This window comes from Pholis gunnellus, assembly GCF_910591455.1.
Source record: "Pholis gunnellus genome assembly, chromosome: 5".
NCBI classification, from domain to species: Eukaryota; Metazoa; Chordata; class Actinopteri; order Perciformes; family Pholidae; genus Pholis; species Pholis gunnellus.
The window spans coordinates 2,253,988-2,270,225 of NC_136531.1; the positions used below are offsets into that span (position 1 = coordinate 2,253,988).

General features: G+C 44.7%; 1 protein-coding gene across 3 annotated transcripts; it reads left to right on the forward strand.

Moving 5' to 3' along the window:
• The first annotated feature begins 1,669 nt into the window (after window positions 1-1,669).
• nacc1b (nucleus accumbens associated 1, BEN and BTB (POZ) domain containing b) lies at window positions 1,670-15,798 on the forward strand. Of its 3 annotated transcripts, none has more exons than XM_079159816.1 (8): window positions 1,670-1,806; window positions 7,992-8,142; window positions 9,185-9,427; window positions 11,518-11,727; window positions 12,421-12,874; window positions 14,544-14,841; window positions 14,924-15,021; window positions 15,222-15,798. In XM_079159816.1, exons 2-8 carry the CDS (start codon window positions 8,017-8,019, stop codon window positions 15,554-15,556), a joined length of 1,764 nt encoding a protein of 587 aa, XP_079015942.1. In that variant the 5' UTR covers window positions 1,670-1,806; window positions 7,992-8,016; the 3' UTR covers window positions 15,557-15,798. The 3 variants fall into 3 exon arrangements, with proteins under 3 accessions (XP_079015942.1, XP_079015944.1, XP_079015943.1); XM_079159818.1 differs by having other exon boundaries at window positions 12,424-12,874; XM_079159817.1 differs by lacking the exon at window positions 1,670-1,806 and adding an exon at window positions 2,465-2,474.
• The last annotated feature ends 440 nt before the right edge of the window (window positions 15,799-16,238 follow it).

Below are 16,238 nucleotides of genomic sequence, written 5' to 3' on the forward strand. Positions count from 1 at the left end.
TGATATTTCTGTACATCAAGTACTATACTCTTTATTTTTAAATGTAGAATTTTAGAAGCATTATATTTAGGCTCAGTGTGTTTTTAAATGGGACTAATTCAGGCTCAGCAATGAAATAATGGAAACATGGCTTATATATATAATATATATAGTTTATTCCTTAAATCATTTCGACTTTCACAAGAATAATGAAATACCTGGAAAATAAAAATCGAAATAACTGACCACTTTTGGGGGACTGTATTTCTAAAACCCAGTGACTTTGGTACATTTACACGCTGAGAATACTTCCTGTGTCTGTAATAAACTGCCTCTACTGTGTGTGCATGCGCACGCGAGCCTGAACATCTGGATGGGGGCGCTGTGACAATAAATGCCCAGAGAGCGTGGCGCTATACATCTGACACAGGAGAATTATAGAGTTAATAGTATTTGGCATGACGGGGGAGAGAGAGAGAGAGAGCGGGGGCGCGCAGTGCCGTGCCCGAATGAATGCAGTCTCATCCTGTTCAGCATTCTGTGAGCGCAGCACCTGGAAGGCCCCCGAGGGCTCACCTGTCCGGAGTCTAGACGCGCGCGCGGCCATCACTGACACAAGTTAAAGACAGCGGAATCGCCGGTGAGTGTAGTGAGAGAGAGTGTGAGTGTGTGTGTGTGTGTGTGTGTGTGTGTGTGTGGGGGTGGGGGGGGGGGTTGAGTGGGTGGACTGGTGGGTGGGGCTCCAGACGGTCGGGTCGGCTGGGGACGCATGCTCGTCTACCTGGCTGCAGCGGCGCGTGCGGGGTCCAAAAAACCTGTAATTCGTTACTCCCTAGTTACATTACCTCGATATACATTAAAATATATATAGATATATATATATATATATATATATATATATATATATAGATATAAAATATATGTATAATGTCTAGCGTCTGTTTAGGCTGTATTCATAATAATATAATATAGGCTAATTTAAAATGAAATAAAAATGAATTGCAACTGATTCATTATAGTTTTGTCACATTTGTTGTGACTGGATACAAAAAAAACAGCATTTCCACGTGCACCGAAGTCAACTTTTCTGCCATTACTCATCCAAATTATTGTTCAACTGCCAAGTTATTTTTTTAGGAGGTGAAATGTGTTGAGGTAAACAAAGTGAGCCTATAAATACAACCACCAAAGGTATACTTGCTTAAATGATTACAAAGCTATATTTGACGTGATACATTTACCTGGTGTCGTATTTTCTAGATGTTTTGTATAGAGGAAGTTTAAAGTCTGATAATATGATAATGCATTATTACCAGATACTTTGTATGTTAAAATGAGCCCACAGTACAGAAGGTGTTAATTCGGTTGCAGCGCTGGCAAATGAGACAATGCAGAATGTCTGTCTGTCTGTCTACCTGTCTGTCTGTCTACCTGTCTGACTGTCTACCTGTCTGTCTGGCCGATCAGTAGCTCTGCGATCTGTCTGCAACCCCTGGGAGAATTAAACAAAATAGAAATCCCTCCTCTCCTCCTCCTCCTCCTCCTCGATAGCTCTGCGCTCTCTCTCCTCGCCTGCATGCGTGAGTGTGAGCGCGCGCACGTGCAAAAGCATGTATGTGTACGCATGATATTGTGCGCGCGTGCGTGCTCCGGCTGCTGGTTCACGGGTCTTTTTCTTTTTTTTCCTCTCCTTACAGTCACAATGAATGGCTGCCTGTAGCGAGGCGGAGGGGAGACGTTGGACCGCTTTAATTCCGCAGCTGGGGCCCCTCCATTGAGTCACTTCTACCAGCGGATATATACACGTAGATACAAGCCCGAGAAGGGGTGAGTTGAGTGCGGCGGGTCAACGAGGACAAACGGTTCCCGGAGGGTCGGTCAGTTGTCCGAGACCCGGACTGTGTGTGTGTGTGCGGGGTGCCATGATGAATTTGGATGGGTGGTTTTGGTCAGAAGGGTGTAATGGTGGCGGTGTGTTGGAGTGTGGGGGGGTTAAGCTATTGTTGTTTTATTGTTTTTAGGGGATGGGTGGTAAAGTTGTGTGTTAGCTACTATCGATGGGGGGATGGGCTCACGGGGACCGACCAAACTTTAACCACTTCACCGGCTTCTCTTCTACTCGTCTCCTTTCCTCTCCTCCTCGGTGAGTGACTTGAGTCCTTCTCTTTTTTTTGTAATCCAGCATTCCTTAACTTTCTTCTAAAAAAATAGTGGTACAGTTTAAAATGTCTTTATAAAAAATAAAATAAAACAAGCGTTAATTCGCCCAAATATCTCGGTGTCCTGACAGTAAAAAGGGGGGTTAAGATTATACAGCCTACTTTTCCTTCCCTCCTTTCCTTTCCTCCCCTCTTCTTCTCTCTCGCCATGCCGGGATCCATCCGTCCTGTCTCGCGCATTTTGTGTCCCGGGATGACCTGTTGATGTCGGGCTAAAAAAAAGAAAGATGGAGTACCAGACAGACTCACCGGGGTTAAAATAAAGACTACGTTAACGTAAGCGTTTTTACAACCGTGTGGCTTAGTACGATTTTTAATGAATAATTAATTCGCTGTGATATATCATAGGCGACATTTTTTTTTGTGGTTCGGACAACGTGAGTCTGTCCCGTAACGGTCGGTAACTGCCATTCGGCCGTTAGGAGGAAGGAGACCAGTCTCAACGGACAGACTCGCGCTTGGCACGGAGAGCGAGAACGAAGACCTAAATATTTTATCCTCTCGACTGTTTTAGTGGCAGATTATTTTGGTGGTAGAATTCGTGCCCCCCCCCCCCCCATCGGACGATACACGTGTGTGTGTGTTGCGATGGTTCTGCCAGGCTCTCTCTCTTCATGTGAGATTTTAATTAATGTATAATTAATGTGGGTAAATAAAAGTCTTTGAGTCGAGCTCCAGGGAGGCTACACACTTTAGCCACATTCTGGTGGCTTGTCTCCTTCCATGAGTGTCGGTGCAAAAATGCAGCATTTTAAGCCTTTAAACGGACACACAGGGCTGGAATTAATAAAAAAAATGCGATTTAAAGGCATTTTTTTTGTTTGCCATTTACGTATATTGGTGAAGTGTTGCACTCATGCCAGTGTTAGCCTATAGCGTTAGCTTGCTACTTGCTAACAGGCCACCTTTTAACCTCTCCAAAAAACCAGGAAACTGATCGTGATTAGGTTGAGATTGATGCTGATATCACACGTGTTGATTCAGAATAGTTGCTTATATAATGACAGCTGACTGCAGCTATCAAGTTACTACTGCTTTCTTCTTTTAGGGTGTTTGTCTGTTAGCTGGAGCCTGTGTGTTAGTCTGCACAGAGTAAACAGAGTGTGTGTGGCCCTGGAAGTGAACTTTAAAAGTTGTAAAGGACACACACACACACACACACACACACACACACACACACACACACACACACACACACATAGAGAGCATATAATAGGTCACATGGGGACTACAGGCCATGGGTCAAGTGGTGTGAATTAACTCTCCTTTTATGTTTCCTGGAAGTTGTTGTGACCTCTCTGACCCGTGAGGAGTTAAAGGTTTCTGCTAGGATGTGCACGCTCCACGGTGTTTATAAATCAAAGTGAGGTATGTGCGGTTCACTCGGGTGAAAGAGAGTTATTGCTGTTCGAGCTACAAAAATAGCAACTTGGAAGTTGTTGTTTTTATCACAAATGCTGGCGCTTGTGTTGTGAACCGTAGAACTTGCTGTGCTGCTTTTTGAGGGAAGATTTTCTCTCTACAAATGCTTTTGTCTTGCTTATTATTCATGCCGGTTGCACGTATTTACACCTGGAAACAGCCAGAGGCAACTGCTATTGGTCGAGGAGCTCCACTGGGACGCTTCAGTCGGTTCAATCGCTCGCTCAAGGCCGCGGGGGAGTGCAGATGTGAAGGGAGCAGACAGTGCAAATCATGCATTTTCAGTACTTAAGTAGTTTTCCCAGCCAGTGCACAGGTCAAAATCCAGCTATTTATGAAATCTTAATCCTGCTGAAAGACAGAAATCCACGTCCTGATATAATAATTATAAAGTAGGAGTAATGCATGTAAACCAACACTGGATAAGACCCAGAATGCACAGAGAGAATGTCACGCTGAGCCACTTTCAGTTGGATAATATTCACATTAATGCGACGCATATGGATCTCTGTACATCGACACAGACTGTCGAGGTACAATAATGTGTCACGACTCAATGGCCTGGAAGTTTTGTCAAAACATCATCGATTTTTAACAAGTAGTTGAGAACTGTAATTTATACACTCAGGCGCTAATAGTGTTTTGATATGATGGCATATATTATTCAGATCATATCGTACAAAGTGCTCCCGATCCAATAAGCACTCTGTCTGCAGTCTTAATTGTATTTTTTTGTTGTTGTTCAATTAATTAAGCATGATTATATCATAATGGCAGTTCTCACAATCAGTACTCAAACTAAATATTAGCATTTGCCCAATCTTTAAGTGACTTATTCTAACCATCAAACGCCCAGAGATGCTGATAACCAACTATGGTTATTTTAACCTTAACCGTGTGGACACTAGTCCAGATTTAAAACACACACACACACACACACACACACACACACACACACACACACACACACACACACACACACACACACACACACACACACACACACACACACATATCTCTTTATTCATCCCAAAGGCGACATTAGTTAAGATGAAATGTGTAGCGCTTGGACTGTAAGTAAGCCATGCTTTACTCTTTCTCATAACCCAGTGCCATGCTTCCTATGCCTATATCTCTCACAATTAATGGGTTGCTATAAACTTTTAAAATTAATTACGATGAAATGCTGATGGCCCTTTAATCCTCAGCGCTGCCCTTATTGTAGGCGTTTGTCTGCAGCCCAGGACGGCTGAAGCCCACCTGTATTTATCAACTGGGAAAGGTTCTGCTGAGCGTGCACGCTGCACACACCGCATCACATTCACACCTGGAAGCTACAACCACTGCATTATGGTTGACGTACAAACTAAATGAACTGTAAAGAATCAAAAAGACAACAAATGTAGCTCAGAGATATGACCATTAATCCATAAACCAACCAACAATAACTCGTATCTCATGTTCATGGTCTACTTTACTACCTTTATACAAACCCTGTAAGGAAACAAAGGTTGAACATCCTGCAAACTATTTGATTTGGCTGCAAAATATTTACTGAAATGTAGCTTTTTAAGAGCTCCTCCTTTGTCCCTGAAGATTGTCCCTGTATGATCCATAGACATGTAAATAGTGTCATTTGTTGCGCCAGTTTATGAAAAATTCGAGGTGCACGACGTGATGACAACATTTACGCTGAGCTTTATTTTATGTCCATAGCGTTAAGAGTATTTAGCGAAAGAGTTGTAATTTTACGTGTTGTTAATTTGGCTGTCCCAGTATGAGGTTTTAAAGTAAGGCTTTAGTTGGAGACATTGATTCGTTCTTAACTTGTTCGGGTGATTCGGGAGAACTCGCTGCATTCGCCAATCTTCTCTCTGGTACGAACACTGTGTTCAGGTGGTCCAGACCTGTTTGTTTCATTACTTTGAAGTCATTGGAAACCTTTTCTATGAATTCAACTTCATGCTTGAGTTGACTTTATCCTGTTTGCCTCGTTGGACTTGTACTTGTTTCGTGCTTTTCTAGTCACTACATGTCAATCACCCGTTGACACCCGTTCATACGCTGATGGTAGTGACTACCATGCAAGGAGCCAGCTGCCCATCAGGACTCTAACTAATCATTCATACCCAACAAACGACACCACTTTTAGAGCCGACACGAATGGCTGATCATTGATGATCCATATTGTTGTTTGATTGGAGCAGCTGGTCCACAAGGATTCAGACTATTTGTTTCCCAAAAATCATTTAAACTGCTCTGAAGTCGGTTACACCATCAAAAACACTACATGTTATACTTTTACTTTGTTTTAGTAATTAAATTGATAAGGAAATCAAATATTCTGTTTTCATTGATTAAAATTAATGTTGTCATTAGTAGTTTTAATGATGTATTATTAGTGTAAACGGCTCATAGTTCATCTCTAATGTCAGACATTTCAGTCAACCTAACACCAAATAGAGCCCTATGTTTCTGACTTGTAATTATTTAGTTGACTACAAAAGCACCAAATGTCGTCCCTAAATAAGAGTTAAGAGGTCCGCTATTTAAAACATTACACGGGCTAGAATAGACGTGGAAGTAAGAACTTTTATTTCACATGAAAGCAGATCTAAGTGTACATTGTGCATTTATAGACTAAAATAAAAGGGTCCAGCCCAGAGCAATGCCCTCTGCCTTTGAGCAAAAATCAATTGTGAGATCTATTCCCTTGTTTGTTTTTCTGTCGCTATGGACAGTTCCTCCTCTGCTGGGTGATGAAGGAGACGAGTTATGTAAGAGGCTGTGTTTTGACTGAGAACACAACAAAGTAGGCCAAAAACCACCCAGCAGTTTATTAACTGTGAATTAGATGTAATGAAACGAGGTTAAAAACCCCAGAAAGATGGCTTACATAACTGCCGGTGGCCCAAAATTCTCTTTCATTTCGAAGTTGGAGTTTTGAGTTAAAGTTGTTTACCAAATACATTAGTCATTAATCATCATACGCTTCAATTACCCTGTTTATGTATTTCAAGTCTGTCTCCTCTTCATTTCTGTCGTGTTTGCCTTTTGCACACGTTCCAGTTTTTATTTTGTATTCTCGTCTCATTACTCTTTTATCAACCGTTTCCTCTTCTTCTTCTGTGGTGCTACCATGGTCCTCTCTTCCTCATCACTTCCTCACGCTCCACCTCACCTTCACTCATCTATCCGTCCCACTGATGTTACTTTAGGGTTCTCTTTTTCTCCCACCGATAGCCGACCCTCGTTGGCCGACAGGATCAGTGCTGAGTGTGCAGAGGTGCTGTGGTTGAAGATAACGTGAAGCACCAACAGGTTGAATCCGTCGTGGTTGACTTTATGTCCGTAAAGGGTTTAGTTCTGTCCCGCTGTCGGATCATCGAGTGTCTTGCAGACATTTTGAGCCCTTTATGAACCCTTTCCCTAAGTCCGCATTTCTGCAGACTTTGTCTCAGGGAATTCATAGCAATGCGACATTAAACACGGAGTTACCAGTGGAAGCCTGAGAGGTAAACAAAGAGGACGACACGTTCAGCCTGGTATATTACTTTCACACCCTACACAGTAATATGCTACAACTCCTCACGACCCAAGCCAAGCTCCTGCGTCCTCAACCACACTGAAGGGGGCTAGACAACTCTGGTTCACTTAAGGTGGACTGACCTTTAAGGTGGACTAGCTATTCTCATAGTGACACTCCACTACTCTTAAACCTTTTGTAATGTTATTTCTTTTTTTAATATCTGACGCTAATTGGTCAAAATTCTTATAGTTGGTTAACTGTTCAACTTTTAAGAGTTGTTCTGATACCAGTGTCTTGTATAGGCTACAGCCTAAAAAGTTGGATTGGGTACCAGCGAGTTTGTGCACCGATCCGACTTCACTTCATCTATTAATTTATAACTGTTCTGTGTTGAAATCGGCAGGAGAAGAGCTACTTAGCGTTAGCTGTTAGCGGCCGGTGGGCGGCACATTCCTGCTCGGCTAAATCACGGAGCTAACGGCTAACGTTAACGGAGTTTGGAATGAGTTACATCATGACGCGTTCAAGCTCTGTTCAGTAAAATTGAGTATATCACGATGCGTTCACATGTAATCTTGTAAAATGTAGTTTTGGTGAGAAGCTGTCTGAAGGACAGGTTTTCTCAGCTGTATAGAATAGATATTACAGAAGGAATTATTAACTTTTTCGTTTTTTAATGAGGTGGTATCAATACTCGGCTGATATGCAAGTTCATCGGTTTATTCTATAATACGTCCCCTTCCTTGCCTCCTTCCCTCCCATCCATTCCTCTCTTTATACCCCCTGAATGCCGTCGGTCCTGTTGTCTTGACCCTAACCCTCTACCTCTCTGTGTCCTGCAGACCCTGTGGTGCTGGGCAGAGCGTTATGGCTCAGACGCTGCAGATGGCGATCCCTAACTTTGGCAACAACATCCTGGAGTGTCTGAACGAACAGCGGCTGCAGGGCCTCTACTGTGATGTCTCCGTGGTGGTCAAGGGACACGCCTTCAAGGTCCTTTTCACCTGTTACCTATTCAAGAAAAGTTCTACCGGGAGCTGCACAGTGCTTTTATTTATTAGCCTATTGGTCATGTAACGAGCTCACAGGTTAGCATTATCTAAACCATACTCGCTCACCTGTGGCTGAGGTCTAATTTAAAGAAAGGGAAACGTCCGGAGCTCCAATTGCAGGATAAGTTATCAAACATTTGAAACCTTTATACAGGCGAGAAAAGACAGCGATACGGATTCTTTTTGGCATAGAGCAAGAGATGAATGAACAATTAACGCAGGATTAAAACTGGGAAAGTGTTTTTTCTATTTCACTGGGACTTTAAAGCTAAATACTATGCGTGTATTATTTATAGTATACTATAAATAGGATAAAGGAGTGGCCAAAGTAGAATTGGGATCTAAAGAAAAGATAGTTTAAATACATTTATTTTTCATGTTTTTGCAAATACTTTTCTTGCATGCAATTTCGTTTTTACCAACATGTCTGGGAAGGTTTTGGTATTCATTTTCTTTCCTCCGCTCAGGGCCCTGGAGGTTGTGAGCGCAGCAGTGAGACCTAATTAGCTAATTAACAGTGAAGATGCTGACAACGTTTTGGAATCAATCGGTAAAACAGGGAAATATGACTCAGTTGTCCTGCTTTAAATCATTTCTAATGGATTTCCTGAGCTCCCTTTGGCCTCCTCTCTCACAATGGGAATAAATATTATGGCTCTGCTACTGCTCAATACAATTAGAATTTGTAAGGCTGCAATTCGAAATTTGGCTTCATTTCAGCATTAACTGTAGCCGGAAACGATTCCTTTTCAGTTAGATACAATTCATATGATCAATACTAATTCTTCTTCCCGTCGCAGTTCAAAATAGATTCAGGTAGGCAGGTTAACCGCCAACATGGTGGAGATGAAGTCCATGTTGTTTTGGTTTCTTGCCTCCACATACTTGACTGCGCAGTGCGCACACAAGCTGTGTTTTTATGACTTTACAATCACAAATCTACATATTTTCACACCCTTGTAACGCGCCTGTTTACCCCTCAGGCCCACCGCGCGGTGCTGGCGGCCAGCAGCTCCTACTTCCGGGATCTGTTCAACGCCGGCGGGAAGAGCTCGGTGGTGGAGCTGCCGCCGGCCGTGCAGCCGCAGAGCTTCCAGCAGATCCTGGCCTTCTGCTACACGGGACGCCTCAGCATGAACGTCGGGGACCAGTTCCTGCTCATGTACACCGCCGGCTTCCTCCAGATCCAGCAGATCATGGAGAAAGGCACGGAGTTCTTCCTCAAGGTAAGCTGCCGACGAAGCGTTCGTTAAAAATAAATGATTTAAATGCAGGTGCAGAACTATATAACTATAATTCAAGAGATCTCTTGTTTCTCTGTTTTGTCGCCTCATCCGATCTACTTCACACTGTGCGGGTGTATCGCTGGGGACCCAGGTTGTCGAATTTGGTGCAATTTAGACGCGCGACACGTTCAATATTAATACACTTTAAATAAACGAGCGCTGCGTGCAGCTGAGGGGGGCGGGGCTTGAGGGCTCTGCAGACTGACTTGACATGTTGTTCGGACTCTGCAATCTTCTTCACTTCCCTGGAGTCAACTCGAGCAGATGAGATGAGTGTATTTCACTAGTCTGACCGCGAGTAAGCCGTGACTTTGGTTGTGTTTTTCCCTGAAAAGTGAAGCCAATGCTTCATGTCTTAAAGCTGCATTCTCTCTAATGACCACCAGGGGGCGACTCCTCTGGCTGTATAGAAGTCTATGAGAAAATGACTCTACTTCTCTCTTGATTTATTACCTCAGTAAACATTGTAAACATGAGTTTATGGTCTCGATCTCTAGTTTCAAGTCTTCTTCAATACAGCATGATGTTCATTTAGTAAATGATGGTCCATTTAGAGTCAAACAGACCATAAAGCAGGGGATGCTTTAGGGGCGGGGCTACACAGTGATTGACAGGTCTCTACCAGAGACGTATACGGCGTCTCTACGTCACTCCTCCTCAGTCCAGATATGGTCACTTCCTGTTCACTGGTTGCAAAAAACAAGATGGCGACGGCCAAAACGCTGAACTCGAGGCTTCAAAACATCAGTCCACAAACTAATAAATGACGTCACGACGACTACGTCCACTTGTAAGACTTGTTACTAATAGCGATTTAACAATGCCTTGTCTAATTAATTCCATGCTCTACTGTGTGTTTATGTCAAAGCAAGCGACTAATCCGCCTATTTGGAAATTAGCTCAGCTAAGTGTATTCCAACGATGTCATCCTCTCTCTGAATGGGAATGTTGGTATTGGCAGTAGTAGAAGAAGTAGACCTATAGTAAAACTATCAACACCGCACAGTAAAATTCCTGCATTCAAATGTTTAATTCAAGTGAAAGAAGCATTATGTGCTCAACGTTGAAGTAATAGTGATGCATACTATGTCAGATTTGACTCACAAGTTAGTTTTCTCTGTAGGGTAACTGGAGTACTACAATGTTTTCCTCTAAAGTGAAAGTACACGGTTAGTAGTATACAGTTGAGTTGCATATTTTGGGGCCTTTTTGTCGGTTATTTCGGGGTACAATGAGTTAGAATAGTAACATAAATCAGTGCTCTTCATCTATACAGCATACGGTATTTTGGTTTAAAGTACCTAGAACGGCACTAGTTGGTTAAAATGTAATAAACCTGAATAATGTATAATCCAGACATGAATTAAAATAGCTTCTCTTTTAAAGTGCTGCCACCATGGCACCATGTGTGTGTGACACTGTGCGTGGCATTGTGTTGTCAGGGGGTGTCTGTTGTTTGTAGACGCGTCCTCCTCGTGACTCAAGAATAATTGAGACGTCGCACTGACACTAAGCGGTACACTCTGTAATAGTAGCAGATGATCCGATTAGATTTGAAGTGTTTCGCCGCATAAATCTACATATTAACGAGGAAAAAGTGATTTTCTTGAAGTACCCTTTAACACCTCCAGACACAGAGGGGGTGTGGCAGCAGCCATGTGTTAAGTTATGTATGTCGGGGAACATGCCGGTACTTCCTGCTGCAGGACGTGTCGCTGGTTATCAGACGGGGTTTACTGGAGAGTTCGGCTTCTCCAGCAACCAGATTAACACGATTAACTCTCTGAAAGAACATGGTGTATATTTTAAAGTTGTATGGAGAACTTTGTGTGGTACAGGCGGAAAACTATCTGATCATAGTATAAGTACACACGTTTATAAATGTTCCAGATATTTGATGTCATATAGGTTCTGCTGTCGGTACTTTAGAGGTTCGATAAAGGAATAACAACAGGAAGCGACAGCTTGATGTATATATATTGTATGTATGTTCATAAAGATCCTCCTCCATGTCACCCACACACCTCCAGGTCTCGTCTCCAAGCTGTGACTCCCAGGGCCTCCACACCGAGGAGACCGAGCCCCAGAGCCCCGTGACTCAGACGATGGGCGGCGGCGGCGGAGTCGGCGTGGTCGCTCCGGCCGCGGGGAGGCCCGCCTCCTGTCTGACGCCCCTCCCCCTCGTGTCCAAGGTGAAGACGGAACAGATGGCCTCCACACCTCAGCCCACCTCACAGCAGGTAGGTGTTACACCGACACACCGATGAGGTCATTAAACACATCCAGGCCTCCAGCGGGACCTTCGTGAGCCGGCGTCTTATTGAGTCTGAGATTTGAAAAGGCTTTGATAGACTTTCAAGGAAAGATCACGTCAAGTCGCTCCAGCGGCTGAAAAGCTTATTTGAAAAGGACCGTTCGAGGTTATGAAGGTTATTTTATTATGTTTTTTCATGCAAAGAATTATTGTAGAATTCAGAGGTTGTCATTTAACCCTCTGAACCCCAAAACCGAGCCAGCGGCGGTTGAAAAAGCATGTTTTCTTTAAGCCACCGCCAAAACCGTCGTTATCGACAGACGCTCATCTTTCCCACGGTCTTTGAACACGTCGTGTGTGAGGAAGGCTTCCGAAACTCTGAGTCAGAAAACCATCGAACAAATCAAATGTTAGCTGCTAAAACATTTTAATGCCTGCTTTTTTAAATCAGCTACTTCCTGATTGAAGTTCTTGTACAGTTGTTTTTAACATTCAAGAAGTTACTTTAAAAAAATGTAAAATAGGGTTTTGAGGGAAAAAAAGTTTTATATGAGGTTTTGAAAACTTGTCAATATTGCATTTAATTTGTGTCGTTTATCATATAATGAAACTATTACCAAGTGTTGCTTTCTGACCCTGTTTGAAAAGATAAATGTGACATGTAACCCCCCCCCCCCAGCAGGAGGGCTCTCCCTACTCTGTGGTCTGCACCCCCGTGGCCAAGCGGCTGTGGGAGGGGAGCAACCGTGACAACGGAGGCGGGTCTGGGGGGGGAGGTGGGGGGAGGAAGGCTGCTCGCTACATTACCTCCTCCTCTTCGTGCTCCTCCTCCAACAACACTACCCAGGATGCCTCTGGGCGAGGACCTGCAGCTAATGCCGGCATGGTGGGCGGCGGCGTTGCCTCTTCGATGGGAGGAGCCGGACTCAACAGCAACCACAACAACAACCAGAACGGCGGGACCCCCGAGGGCACGAGCCCGGGCACGCTCAGCATGTACACCAGCGACTCGCCGATCAGCTACCACGATGACGAGGAGGAGGACGACGTGGCCGACGAGAGCGCCGAAGAGCAGTACCGACAGATCTGCAACATGTACACCATGTACAGCATGCTGAACGCCGGAGCAGCAGGTTCGTTATGCTCACGTACATCTAAAGCATCTCATCAGTGCTGGTACTCTCATCAGTGCTGGTACTCCGATCAGTGCTGGTACTCTCATCAGTGCTGGTACTCTCATCAGTGCTGGTACTCTCATCAGTGCTGGTACTCTCATCAGTGCTGGTACTCCGATCAGTGCTGGTACTCATCAGTACTGCTTATCGGTTCGCTTCCTTATCGATACTCTTATCGGTTCTTTTTGATTATTTAGTGAGAAAAAAAGACAATAAATTAAGAAAATAATATTTTCTTTATTATTATGTGTAAACAAACTGCTGCTTTTACTGTACTACATCTCAGAGGTACATGATGTACTTTCTACTGTACTACATCTCAGAGGTACATGATGTACTTTCTACTGTACTACATCTCAGAGGTACATGTTGTACTTTCTACTGTACTACATCTCAGAGGTACATGATGTACTTTCTACTGTACTACATCTCAGAGGTACATGATGTACTTTCTACTGTACTACATCTCAGAGGTACATGATGTACTTTCTACTGTACTACATCTCAGAGGTACATGTTGTACTTTTTACTGTACTACATCTCAGAGGTACATGATGTACTTTCTATTGTACTACATCTGAGGTACATGATGTACTTTCTACTGTACTACATCTCAGAGGTACATGATGTACTTTCTTCTGTACTACATCTCAGAGGTACATGATGTACTTTCTTCTGTACTACATCTCAGAGGTACATGATGTACTTTCTATTGTACTACATCTGAGGTACATGATGTACTTTCTACTGTACTACACCTCAGAGGTACATGTTGTACTTTCTACTGTACTACATCTCAGAGGTACATGATGTACTTTCTACTGTACTACATCTCAGAGGTACATGATGTACTTTCTACTGTACTACATCTCAGAGGTACATGTTGTAGTTTTTACTGTACTACACCCCAGAGGTACATGTTGTTTTTTATTTATTGAGGCCCAGTCCTGTAAAGTTTGTTTAACTCATGGGATAGTTTGATCAGAAGGAGACGCTCGGAGGTTGTTTTGTGTTAAAACACTGAAGCACAGGAGATGTGAACGGTATCATCAGGAATTCAGTTACAAAGAAGATTTTCTTCCAGACGTTTGTGCACCACAACATTTGGTCTGAAGCTTTAATTGAGTTTAAAGATGCTCGTCGTTTCCTGTGGATCCATTGAGTCATCGGAGGTTTAGACATCCAGCTGAACTCGTAGTCTCTGAAGTAAGAATAACAGACACTTTAGGAAGTGTACGTGTTAAAGCATGAGTGGAGGCAGAGAAGCACGCGATGCAGAGTGCAGCGAGGGTTCCTCTGTGCTGCAGATCCTCCTCCAGCACGATCATCTCGTATCACGGTTAAAATTACAGCTGGGTTCATTAAAAACTGCTAAAAGATTTTCACACTTGATGTTGGTCATCAGCATTTATTCCCAACAATGATTTCATTTGAGCTGAACTGCAATATGTGTGCGTTTTAAATGTTTTTATTATGTGCACACTCTTAGCCAATCAGAAACCAGTATATTCCCTCCAGAACATGGTGTAATTAACGGTAGCTTCCTACATTAAAAAAAAATATATACATTTTTTGGGTTAACCTGTAAGGAAGCTTTAAAAACAATCCCGTCGTTGTCCCTCCTCAGTGGTAGGCGAGCGGGTCGAGGCCCTTCCGGACTTGGCCCCGGACTCGGGCGGCGGTCGGGGGGGCCGAGGGGCGCGGTCCCGGCAGGACCTGGCGTCGCTGCCCGCCGAGCTCATCAGCCAGATCGGCAACCGCTGCCACCCGAAGATGTACGAGGAGGGCGACCCGGCCGAGAAGCTGGAGCTGGTGAGCGGCACCTCCGTGTTCATCTCCCGCGCGCAGCTCATGAACTGCCACGTCAGCGCCGGCACGCGCCACAAAGTGCTGCTCAGACGCCTGCTGGCCGCTTTCTTTGACAGGTACGTGTTCGGCACATCCAGCTGAATCCATTTATCCCCAATAACCCAGAGTATTTAATGATGTTGTTGTTGCTTTGCTCAGGAGCACTCTGGCTAACAGCTGTGGGACCGGCATCCGCTCTTCAACCAACGACCCCAGTCGTAAACCCCTGGACAACAGAGTGCTGCACGCTGTCAAATGTGAGTCACTCTCACACACACACACACACACACACTCGTTAATACTATAAATACTCTGAGTTACATCTCGCTGAGATTTTGGAGCAGCCTTCATGCTGAGTTGCGGCTTTGAAATTTCCATTTTTCAGACTCCTCGCCATCCGTCCTTCTTCTTCTTTTGTGGTTTCTTTCTACATCTTCCTCTCTTTTCCGTCCTCCAGTTTACTGCCAGAACTTTGCGCCAAGCTTCAAGGAGAGCGAGATGAACGCCATCGCGGCCGACATGTGCACCAACGCCCGCCGCGTCGTCCGCAAGAGCTGGATCCCCAAGCTCAAGCTGCTGATGGCCGACAGTGACGCCTACTCCGCCTTCCTGGCCGACAGCGTGAAGATGGAGGCCGACGCGCTGGGGGCGGAGCAAGGCTTTGACCCCGCCTCCCTGGAAGCGGTGGCGGCGGCGGCGGCTGCTGCCGCCAACCATAACGAAGCAGGGGGCGGAGCCACGCAAGCGGACGCCCTGCACGGGGCGGGAGGAGACGGCAGCACTTTGTTTTGAGTGAGTGAACGGACAGATGGACGGATTGATGGAGGGAGGGGGGTCCACCGAGCGTCTATTCCTTCTTTTACACCTCTTTTTCGGTTCCACTTGTTCTGCTTCCCCTCCTTCGTTTGTCCACATTTGTCTCTCAACAGCCCAGAATGCCTCACTTCGGGTTGTCCCGCCTCTCCGGTTGAGAGAGATAGAAAGACAGAGAGAGGAGGTTGGAACCCCCCCCCCCCCCGACCTTCTCATTCCTCTGCAACCTTTCTAACTATTTCAACCTTTATTTTGTTATGTTTTTGAAGGTGTGTACTGTCACTACGGCCCCTTTTCTTACCATGATTAATCACAGACATTCCCGGGGTTTTGTTGGGTGGGGGGGGGGGGGGGGGGGGGGGGGGGGGGGGGATCCTGTTTTGGAGAAAGTGATATTTCCTTCCCCAAACTCCGGTAACACTGTTGTTTTTGATATTGAATGTATGCGTAGCGAAGCATCCGACCCGCGGCTTCGTGGAGTCGGTGTTTGTTGAGTGAGCCTTCTTTTTTTAATTTCTTTTCTTCGTTTCTTCGTCTGGAGATGAAAGCTTCTCTGAGAGCGTGGGATTGATGAGGTCGGGGGGGTTGAAATGAATATTGATCTGTATATTGGCATGGTTTACGATCCCCCGGCCTCCGCCCGCCCCCACAGACGCTGCTC